Consider the following 12,022-nt stretch of genomic DNA (forward strand, 5'->3'; position numbering starts at 1 on the left):
CAAAGAAATGGTTGGGTTGGATTTCAAGCGATGATTTTACATTTCACAGAGTGGCACTTTGAAAGATTGCTCTGGAAAAATCCTGCAGCACTTTCCCCCCCTTCTTCTTTTAGGTTTAAAGCCTTAGCCATGACTTCACAGACTGAAGAGTGACATTCAGTGAGGTTTTAGTGTGTTTGGATTCTGAGCATTTCTATTCTTAGAAATGATCAAACTAAAGGCATACAGTGAGAAAAAAGATTAACTGCTGTGAAGATTTTTTTCCATATCAATAATGGCTTCCAAGGGGTGTTTTGGTGAGGACACAGATGTACACAAAAACACACACATACACACGATCCTCACTCTTCATCATCATGCTAACCCTGCATGTTTCACCCGGCAGGAGACAGAGGGGCTCATTGTTATTCCACAAGGGTCGGCTGATCTCAGCCAAATCTGTCTGTGCTTCGCTCCTCATTCCACATCATTTCTGTATTGTTTGGCTCCCAGGAATCTGAAAATCTCTCATCTCTGGGATCTACTGGAAATGTGGGAAATCTGCGAGTGAAGCCCTCTCCCTGGGGGATTCCTTACCCATGATACGGGGAAGTCTAAAGGGAAAGCTGAGCAAAGATGGAGAAGGAGACAGAAAGCGGAAGGCTTTACTCTGTTTCAAGCTCCTGGAGGCTAAAAAGCCAAAGCTGTTCTAATATTGAGAGAAAATGCCAGGCGAAGCAGGGTTTGGTTATTGCTCTGTTACTGTGCGTCACTGAAGGCGGAGTGAGGAGAATAGCTGGCTATCTCCTTGAAGGAAGCATGTGTCTCTCCTTGAACGACCAGAGCTCATCAATAAGTTATGCTCTGTCTCTTCCAGTCTATCACACAGAAAGAAGAGCTGCCTTGATTTGTTTTAGAAGACGGCACCCAACACAAGACTGTCTCTATTCTTCCTCAAATGACATTATGTGTTGTCTTAAACTTGAAGCTTTTATAGATTTCCAGACTGTTTTTCAGGCTCTCAGAAAAGAGTCAGAGCCACTCTGATGTAACTGACACAACTGCAATTGTCCCACTGCCCTTTGGCTTTCTGTCCTGTGACTCTGGCTCAATAAATTCCAGCAGTCAGAAGACAACCGAGAGCAGTGGTAGAGACTTTTTTTTTTCTTTTTTTGGCTGCACTGAAACCTAATCCCATTTCACAGTGGCATGCCAGCGCGCCAAAATAATCACTTGATGGGAGTTGAAAGTGATTACCACTGTTCACTCTTATCTCCAATGAGTGCAGAGAATATCGTCCAACAACGACAACAACTGCTCGCCTCTGTGATGCTGGGCCAAGTGAGGAGCAGATGAGGGGGAATACAGCCACACAGAAAAAAAAAAAGCCGCCACTGGTTTTGTATGGGATGCGTGTGCATGTGTCGTGTACAAAAGATGCATGCGCTGTAAGTCGATTCGCATGGATAAGTAATTGGAGCAGTGGTCCATCCTCTTACACACAGTCTGCATATTTAACAATCCCTTCTGTAGACGTACAGTTCATGAATGTAAGGGAATTATTGTTTTAAGGATAAGTCATAATCCTCTGCTTCAATTCCAAATAAACAGTATTAATTTATAATTTAGCATAGTTTAATGTTTTTGATTTGAAACAGTTTTACTTCTGATTCCAAAGCTCCATGCAGAAATACTAATCTTAACAGAATGTGCAGAACATTTCTTTTTGCAACAGCCTGAAAAAACAAGGATTATTTTTGTTTTGGCCCTCAGTCCAAATCTAATCATCATTATTAATATGTTTGTTCAAAACCGCATCCACTAACCGATTTCCAAAAATACTTCCATACTGTACGTTTCTTGTCAACTAAAACTCTAAATTTCGTGCTACATGTGTTGTGTTTAACTCAAGGACATGTCAGCATGCCGAACACTCGCTGTCATAGGGGCTTGAACCTGTGGGCTTCCAGCTGAAGGACAGCCTCATCTGTTGCCGCATCATCCTGCTTTTCCAATGGTTCTCTTGACAGCAGCACCAACATGAGGGCGTTTCCTCACCTGCTTGCCAGACATGACATAGAGAGAGTTCCTGTCCAGGGAGAAGGCCATGTCCCTGAGGACGGGACTGCTATCCTTCATCACAGTCACTGTCTCGTACAGCACTCCTCCTTCCAGAGGGCTGTCCACCCTGATCTGCAGAGGCATAGACAAACACAGAGATGAAGAGACAGTAACTGAATGGTTACTGTACATTTGTAGAATTAGGACTTTTCTCTACCATGTAAGATTTTCTATGCTTTCTATGTTTTGTTAAAAGAAAACTAAATGTCAGCTTTATAAGAAATATGCGCGGATGGCTTTTGCTTTCAGTTTTATGATCACCCACTGTTATGTGTAAAGTTTGGTATGTTTTTCCACTTTAACTTGTAAAACTAAAGGAAACCATTCTTGGCTCCATTTGGTGCACAGCAGTGTAACGACTTCAATAAAATGTGAAGCAATAACCATCAATGCATTTCTCCAGAGTATACAACTGTAATGAAGGTCCATACAAACTATACAAGCCAGTAACGCTTTGTTCTTCGTTAATGGCTAATCAGTTGTAAATAAATGCTCCTCCCTTCCAGCGGTCCATTAGAACATCAGCTCATTATCTAAAAAGGCACTTATGTGAGAGGACAGACAAAACAGCTTGTTAACTTGTAAATGAAAAAGAACAACTTGAAATTAAATGCAAAGGAAATGTTTAAGTAGTAGGTACTGTAAATGAGGAGATCAAAAACAATTTAATCTCTGTTAATTCAGTACAGCGATGTCTTCAAAGAGGAGAAATAAAGAGCAGTTCATCAGTTGTTACATTAAAGAGCTGCATCTACTTAGAAAGCAAGCTGAAGGATTTTTTTTCAGGGTTTAATGGTGTTCAAACACCATTAAACACCAAACAAACTTAACCTGAGAGATCTGAGAGATTAGTCAACCTGCTAAGCTGTAGATCAGGAATTAACTTCAGTACATAACTGTTGATTTTATAGTTCTATATGCTATATTCTATCCCATGTTCCAAAAACATGTTTAAGTAGGCTTTAGTTGAAAGCACCTTTCATGTTGCTTGGCTAATAGTGCCAGTTCTCGCCGGCTTTATAATAAGCTAACATTTGGCGCCAAACATCACAGCTGTGGATTTCACCAAGATGAAATTGATGTTGATCTTCTTATCTAGCTCTCAGACAGCAAGTAAGCAAATTCAAAAATGTCTGTCTCACAGCTTAGTCACAGTTTGTTTTTCCCTCAACAGTTACCTCTGATTTCCCAATGTGTGTTTGAAAGCTTACACAATAAATTAGGTGTGGGTATTTGAGATGGAAAGTCTGTTGTTGCTTTACATTTTATTTCATTCTCCTTCATTTACATTCCTGACTTGTGGCGCTTTGCAATAGTTTTGCTAGCGTGTTCACCCAGTGCCACCAAGACAAGGTACATTTACAGCCTGTGGTGAGACTGAGGGGAAGAAAAGGGAAAGACAGATTAGCTGCTTCTCATTCAGTAGTCCAACTGGTTATTGCGCCTCTGACCCACATTCACCCCTGAGGTTAAAGCAGTGACGCATCTGAGTTTTGAAACGTGTTTAGCAAGTTCAGCCTTAATTTGACTTTGGAGTGACTTTCAGAGAGAAATCTTTTGGGGCTCATTAAATGCAAGCATAGAAAACGGATGCCCACCGGTGAAGCGGTTTCGATTCTCCTCTCCCACCTCTACCAACAAACAAGGTGTGCTGCTTCGGTAAAGCAAACAAATAAGCAGGTCTGTCTTTGTAAAAAGTGGCTCACTGATATGGAAGTTGTCAATCTTAAGAAGAGCTTTTAGCTGAAAAAGCCATTGTTATTCTCAGTATAACTAGATGTTAGTGATATATTGAAAGTGTTCATTTTTCATCATTTTGTCGCAAAGACAGAAATTGTCTTGTTTGTCTTTGTCCTTAGTGCTGTCCTTCAATTTTCTATTTCACAAAAATACCTTTATTTGCACTCACAAAGCCCTTTTTTTGTAATGCTGGTGAAGGAATGATGTGCATTGCATCACTAAAGTGATGCTAACTTGAGAAGTGAAATAGAAGTCAGAAATGTGAAACAAGAGTCTGGGAAAAAAACATAGTGGCAAGGGGGAAAAAATCTCATTAGCTATGCAAACCCAGGTGGAAGCCCCATTTAAATTCCAAGGAGACTGGATCATTAAACATGTGATGCAATTACAGTAAAGCTGAATTAATTTCTCAATCATAATAATTAAAATAAATACAAGATAATGAAGAATTGGAGTAGAGAATTGTGGTAGCGGTTTGGAACGTCTGCAGTGTGATTATGACAGACTTCCCTGCATGAATCCCAACACGTGGACTTAGGCGACCTCGCCACCCAAATCAAATCTGACTGCAGAAGATTTTGAATGTGTGCCAAGCTTAGCTTGCACACATGGCGGCAGAGCCTCAGCAGTCTCTCAATGGGGACAGTCAATCAATACAAACTGATTACATGATTGGATCCCCTGGGCACCAAAACTTCATCAATCAATCATGCCTCCACCTTCCAGGCAGCTGTGCCTCTCCAACCGTCAGCTCTGCCATCCAAGAATGAAAAGAGGGCGGAGGGGTGGGGGCATAAATATGTGCTAACGGGTGTGTCTGTTTGTTGGTGTATGCGGCTGGTGGAAGGGGAGAAGCAAAGATATGTCATTGTCTTCTATGTTAACACCAAAGTTGCAATTACAATAGCAACACAGGATGGCCTCTTAAATCCAGATCATAAGAGGACAGACACTGTCTCTCACCTGTCAGATTGTTAATAACTCAACACCATGCACAAATTATCCTTTAAATAGTTATTTCAAAGACAGATTTAGTTCAGAAATAAGCTTCTTTCTCTCGCTCTCGCTCGCTCACTCTGTTTTTGCTCTCTTTCCTTGTCTGCTCTAGCTACTATTCCTCCTCCTCCTCCTCCTCCTTATCCTATTCCTCTTCTCCCGTATCAAAATCCCACACAGTAATGGAGCCAGTTTACATTATTTTTCCCACACTCTTCTTTTCATAAATAGCAGCACAAACAGAAACCAGAGAATGTGAACATTTCTGCGGTGAAACAATGTTTAAGAAAGCCCAGCACAACCGTTTAGAGGTCAGATACCGAGCGGTGTATAATGAGGTTGACCAGGGGCCAGGGATACAGGGATGAACTCGGAAAAAAATACTGACCCATCACGACCGATTTGTGGTGTTTGATTTCAGCGGATTTAAAAGTGGTTTTATCATCTAAAGCAGGCCTGACCAGGCAGAAGCCCTCTGGGAGTACAACAGGTCCTCAATCTCTTCTTAAGCCCTACAGCTTCATAATGAGAGTAAGGTGGGTTTAATTGGTTTTATAATGAGCCTGTTTTTTGGATGTTACACACACATTTGCACACATACCTACACACACAGGCATGCAAACAAAATAAATTACACACTTGTACTCGTCTGTTGCCTGCTTTCAATAAATCGGTAGTTTTAAATTGTGTGTATGATTACTTGTTTGATCAATATACAATCTGTTGGACTGCAGAACACACATACATAGTATAAGAATACTTATAGGGCAGTACTTGTATTGAACCATTAACTATTTTTTAATACAGCCCACATAAAATTCAGATAATTTCTAAAACTCATGTAACCATTCTCCTTGGGGACAGTAAGAGTTACCAGTTTAAATATTTTAAAGACAAAATTGCCTTCACAATCTGCTGCCCAGTCAGGCATCATTCACTAATTTGACCGATTTTAACAGTTACAGGCTACAAAGCTCAAGGCAGTCTGTATATGTCAGTGGTTCTTAACCTTGTTGGAGGTACCGAACCCCACCAGTTTCATATGCGCATTCACTGAACCCCTCCTTAGTGAAAAATAAAATATGATTTTTTTCAAATTCAAGACATAGATATGTTTTTTACTGGTGCACAAAATGAGCCGTGCATGTCACGGCGGAGGCACTGCCGAACCCCTGAGACCGACTCACCGAACCCCTAGGGTTCGATCGAACCCAGGTTAAGAACCACTGGTATATGTATAGGTATTTTTAGTCTTTAATGGGATAGAGGGAACAACAGCTAATTTCAGACTGACTTCATTTTTACTTCTGTTACTTTCGTCTCTGGGGACAGACCCTGTGAACAGGTATTGGCTGTGCAGTTACACTTCAGCATTGTGCTAGATTTCAGAGCACCTCAAATGCTTTTTGGTTGTGCTTTGCTCTTTTTTCATGTTTAATAGTAGATTTGATCCACCGTGGATGGATCACATGTCTAAATAGGGTTGTGGTAAAGTAGTTAGGGCATTGCTTTAAAGTCAATACCAAGGACTGCATATTTTCCAAAAAACCTTAGGAAACCTCTTTTTGTTGAACTTCCTGTGTGGTCTGTGTCATGTAACAGAAGAACTGTACTGTTTTGCCATTGATACCACATGTTCATACAGTATGACCTCAGTGTGCCTCCCATTTCATTCTCTCATCCCAGCCTCTCACAGCTGACAAGGATATATATTTAACCCATGAATAATATTTAAGCCAATAACAGCAATATCCTTCCTGCTGCTGAAATTCCCTTGCAGAACCTGTGATGGTTATAAACAACCCAGCTTAGTTTGGCCTCTACAAACAGATATGCAACCTGAGCCCATGGGCTCTTAACGAAAACAGCCTAGCTTTCTAGTGGATGGCTTTGCATCTTAAATGCTGAGCTCCACTCTTATCCTGTGAGAGCCAAAGAAAACAAAAAAAAGACTTCTAAGATGTCGCTTGGTTTGAGCCGTTTTGGCTCCGCTGTAAAGCTGCCAGACCTCGTATGAGTAATACACTCAGTCAAAAGTCTCTCCTGTGTGTATTTACATATGGGATTGATTTCAGGCTGCGATATTAAAGCAGAGGAAGTACACCCATAAATGTCTAAAATGACCTGTTTTCTCCTGAAAATGGAGAAACATTGTAAAGCAGATGATTCTTATGTTTATGCACTGACCAGCCGAACTTGAGAAAGAAAGTTTGTCCATATATGGCCAACCAAGCTGTGCCCAGTTAACCTAAACATATGGATGATGACCCAGGAGGCAAAGAGCAGTCTGTTCAGTAAATCATTCCCAATCTGCCACTCTGACAAGGTTTGTCCCTGAAGACCAGTTGTCTGACGCACTCTGACCTAGACATGGCAAGCCAGGTATAGCTGTTCTTAAACAAACAGTTTTCTAGTCTTTATGTCACATTATGCCAGAAATCAATATTTCATCCTCCTCCATGCAAACATTTCATGAAATGTATTGTTTTTCATGTAAAACCATTAAGAGTAATAATCAGGACTAACGTTTTCAAGGAAACCACACATAAATCTTCCATTACTCTGAAAACAGGAGCAGAATGATTATACACGCAAGACTAGATCCGAAGTATATGTATTCAGAGTGTAAACAAGACAGATTTTGGCACAGAACTCACAGTGGATGCTCCCTGGCTGACTCCGTATTGTGACACAGGGCATGCAGTAACATAAGGGCCAGACAACTGTCCACCTTTAAGGTTGAGTGGCTGGCATATGGTCCAATTGTAGATGACAGCCAAGGAGAGCGTGCATTGATTAGCCCGCATATCCATCATGGCTCTGTGAATGCTAAAGAGACGAGCTGCAGCAGCTAATGAACACAAAGAGTGTCACTGAGGTGGAGATGTGTATTACAGGACATGACTAATCATTCAGCCATTATGCTAACCACAGTCACAAAGAGGAGCATATTGATCACAGCCACTAGATACGCTGTATGTTGGCAAGTGCATACCTAAAACGCAATTGCCAACTGGGTTGGAAAAGAGGTCATGACATTCAAGTGTGTGTGTGTGTGTGTGTGTGTGTGTGTGTGTGTGTGTGTGTGTGTGTGTGTGTGTGTGTGTGTGTGTGTGTGTGTGTGTGTGTGTGTGAATGCATGCATGTGTGTTTTTGAGATTTATTGTTAAAAGCCTTCCAGTTCCAGGAGCCAAATTTTCAGTTCGCTTTAACCTTCAGCTGCATGGCAAGCTTCCAGGTTTTCATTCCACAATTTCTACAACTTGACCACAGTCTCCGCTCAGTCTGTGCATGTTCACTTCTTTTCTGTCTCCTTGAGGACATGGTTTCCTGTTCTCTGTTTCCTGTCCTCCTCCGTGCAGCCCCCATCCCTCCAATCATTCCCATTGTTTGTCAGGTTCCCATGGCCCATCAACAAAAGCGGTGGGAGGGGGACAGTGGAACAATTCATTGCACCCGTATGGTCTTCATTTTCCTGACCGCAATGCAGTCACAGTCCTGTTTCCATTTGTGTGACCGCACAAGAGAAAGAACAGATATAAAGGAAGAGAGGACAAAGAGTTGGAGAGAGACATAGCTGCTAAATAAAAGCCAGTAAGGAAAAGCAGAAAGATGTACACTTTTCTCTGTTATCACCAAATTGCCTCTCTTAATACTATTTTAGCTGTACTGAGACATCGAATTGCGATCCGCTCTAAAGATTTTTACCCTTAAGGTTCAGCGCTCTTAATGCAAGATGAAGATTCTTCTCGGAGTAGCCTCAAACAAATCTATTTTTCCAGCACTCCTCCCCATTCTTATGATTTCAATCACCACATCTTCCTTTCTCAGCCCCCTTACAACCGTGACTTTGAAAAGTTCAAGTCATTTATCCATTCACTCGGGGATTTCTTCAGCCGGTCAACTGTCTCTATAAGCTGTAATGAATCCACTATTTGCACATGAGAGTATTTGACTAAGGCTTTATTTGCCGTGAGCTTAACATTTTCAACCATTTCTAGGGAAATACTGCTGCTGAGTAGCTGCAGCCGCTGAGGTAATGTGCCGGTCTGTTTTTATTTCGTTCTACACTGCACTCGTAAATGCATCCTTCAAATTATATTTGCCACCACTGAGGCAGTTTTCTTGCAGTGATTGAATAGTAAAGGCATCACTGGCTTGCTCAAGAATAGGGCTGAGGCAGCTGCAGGGATCAAATTTGTGATGCTTGTCAGCCTTGTCTACCTAAGGTAAAGTCCTGTGGCACACACGAACGAGTTAATCATAAAATGTTACTGCACTTTCTCAGTGGCAGCGATGACTTCGCTGATTTCTCCCTGAACATAGAAAAGCACTACATAGGATAAATTTTACAAGAAACTTGGAAGCATCTCGTACTGAGTTGCACAATATTTTTAATTTGCTCACTTTGTCAGAAGAGCACATAGTTCCACTCTGTATGGCTTAGTCCCATGGCACAGTCCTTCTGAGCATTAATGTGCTCAGCAGCAACATTTCCTCAGAAAATCAATTCCACTCATCACTTGTTATGTGTTTGAGGCTGCCACAGGGTAAGTAATGGTATAAAGTCATTCTGCAGTGTGTTTGCTGCTTAGTTACTTGCTAGACTATGGTAGCAAAGAGGCAAAAGTTACTGTCCGGCTGTCTTTCGTACAAAAAGGTCGAGAGAAATATTGTGTTATCCTATATGTTTTGACCAAGTGATAAATATGTAATTAAAAAAGGAAAGTTTTCACAGGATTCTGTGTAGTCCACCTTTAGCAGGAATAAGCAGAAGTAATGGTGTTCTGTATAATTCTGTCAGTCTTTTATATTGTTGCAGAGCAATTTTGTCCCATTCTGCAGCTTCAGTTCATTGAGGTTTACTGGCATTTGTATTTGCACAGCTCTCTTTAGGCCCTGCAAAGCCATTTCAGTTAAGCTGAAGAGTGGATATTGACTTTACCATTGTAACATCTTGATTCATCTTGACCTCACATTTGACTTTAGAACACTTTGGTATGCAGAGGCATTTATAGTTGACTCAGTGACTCCAAGGTGCCCATGTCCTGTCCTTAACATCACTGCAACACTGGTATTTGGTTTTTACCCCTCACAGTGTTATGCATTATGGGCCAATATCTTGCAATTTGGCCCTCTCAGTCATTATTAAGATAAACTTTGGAAGCCTAAACCTGCTGCCATGTTCTTGAATTTGCTGGGACGTCCACTTCTGGGAATATTTTGGCATTGTGTTAAGACACACCCAAACACTTTAGAAAAGCAGCAAACTAGCAAAACCTTTCGGTTTTACAGAGGTGGTCACATTTGCTGATGATCAGCTAAGGAACTGAACTGTTTAGCAGCACCTGGCTGCTACATTCCCTCTTTTTTCCTATAGAAACAGTGTGGGTGTACTCAGTTGCCACTGCATACAGTCCTATCAAAACTTTCTTTTTTCCATGAACGTACAGCATACATAATATACTTTTTGCTTAATTATCATAGTCTGCACTACACAAGCTGTAAAGATTGGATCACAGGACCTAGGACTGTGGTGTGTACTACTAGAGCTTGATGCTCGTAGGGATTGTTAATAATAAAAATAATATGAAAGCATTGAAGCATAATCTGCTGCTTTTTAGTCTGGACTTTGTAATAATGAGGTTTTAAAGATGTCTTGTGTGTATATCACAAAGTAGAGGACAGAATGTCCATGGTTACTGATGCAGCCTCATCACACATATTACAGCCATCTGGCGTTATGGTGGTGCTATCAGCAGGTAAAATCTGATGCAGAATTATAAAAAGCTATAAACAGAATGTATGTTGTTAACCCCTTGCATTGAGTGTAGAGGCTACGCTTGAAGCCACTGACGTGTTCAATGGTGGAGTTGACACAATGCCACTGTTATGAATGAAAACTTGTGGTATTGAGAAAGTCCAATAACTCCAGCGTTGCTTATCTTGTCAGCTTAAACATTTATTGTTCACCATTGATTGCATTTGCCGTTCCACAGTTCATCTTAATGTCCAACATCATCAAACATAAATCACAACAGCACAGCGATCACAAACTGTTTGGTCCTTTTGACCAACAACACCCGACCCTAATTAAATGTTCCTGCCTGAAATGCAATCACTTACAAACACAAAAAGGGACAACTAGAGGCACGCAAACACGAAAATGGCTCCTACAGTGAGCTTTGTATCCTCTTTACTCCAACAATTATTTATTCTTCTTAAAGCTAGTTGGGTCATTTTATTTTTCTGAGACGAGTAATGATTCCATCAACCTTACTGATAACTGTAGACATGCCTGTAAGCAACAATATCACTGTTCAGGATTCTACCAGGGTAAAACATCACTTTTGACTATATACGATTTAACATTAAGCTTTAAACAAGGAAGTCATGTTAGTTTTGTTGATTATCCTTTCAGAAATCTTCTTTATGCACATGGCACATTTAGGATAAGTGCATTCATTACAGAGAAAGACATTACAGTTAACACTCCCCACACCCCCAATTGGTCTGCTGGAAGTTTCTTCTTTCTGAAAGGGAGTTTTTCCTTCCCACTGTCGCCAAGTGCTTGATCATAGGGGGTCGTTTGATTATTGTGGTTTCTCTGTATTACTGTGGGGTCTTTACTTTAAAATATAAAGGGCTTTGAGACAACTGTGCTTGGGATTTGGTGCTATATAAATGAAATTGAATTTAAAATTGACCTGAACATATGCGGATGCATTTGTGGCAAAAACCTGATATGACCCCAGTTTGTTCAACAAATATATACTGGGAGGTCTAAAAGATCTCTAGGTATTGGAACCTGGTGGTAAAAATTCAGCCTCACCATATCGAGGGTGTGAAACACTGTTAAGGATTGATCACCTTCACCTCACCACTTGACAAAGAAGTGTCTTGTTAACTTGCAAGATTTCAGAACATACTGCCAAGAAAGGCACAATAAAACTAGTTATTCGATCGGTGATAATCATTCATTTCATTCGGTCCATCCTAAGGCTTGCACTTTAAATCGTTTCTCCACTCTCTCTGTTTCCCACGTATGAGTTTTCAGTATTTCTTTCAGTGTTTGTTTAAACAGACATGAAATCACTGTGTGTAGACTAAAGAGATTCTTTGTTTCTGAAAGCTCAGGGACAGTCTTTATGAAGCTGTTCAGATTTGTTCCAGAGCATCACATGAG

At 40.8% G+C, this 12,022-nt stretch overlaps 1 protein-coding gene across 2 annotated transcripts in view; it reads right to left on the reverse strand.

The window, feature by feature from the left end:
* LOC134627475 (plexin-A2-like) overlaps nucleotides 1-12,022 on the reverse strand; it is an 84,825-nt gene that overhangs the window by 49,711 nt on the left and 23,092 nt on the right. For both annotated transcript variants that reach the window (XM_063473578.1, XM_063473579.1), the window contains exon 4: nucleotides 2,038-2,172. In XM_063473578.1, the coding sequence (XP_063329648.1) occupies nucleotides 2,038-2,172 (135 nt within the window). The remainder of the gene's footprint in view (nucleotides 1-2,037; nucleotides 2,173-12,022) is intronic.

The sequence above is a fragment of the Pelmatolapia mariae genome, linkage group LG5 (genome assembly GCF_036321145.2).
Source record: "Pelmatolapia mariae isolate MD_Pm_ZW linkage group LG5, Pm_UMD_F_2, whole genome shotgun sequence".
NCBI classification, from domain to species: Eukaryota; Metazoa; Chordata; class Actinopteri; order Cichliformes; family Cichlidae; genus Pelmatolapia; species Pelmatolapia mariae.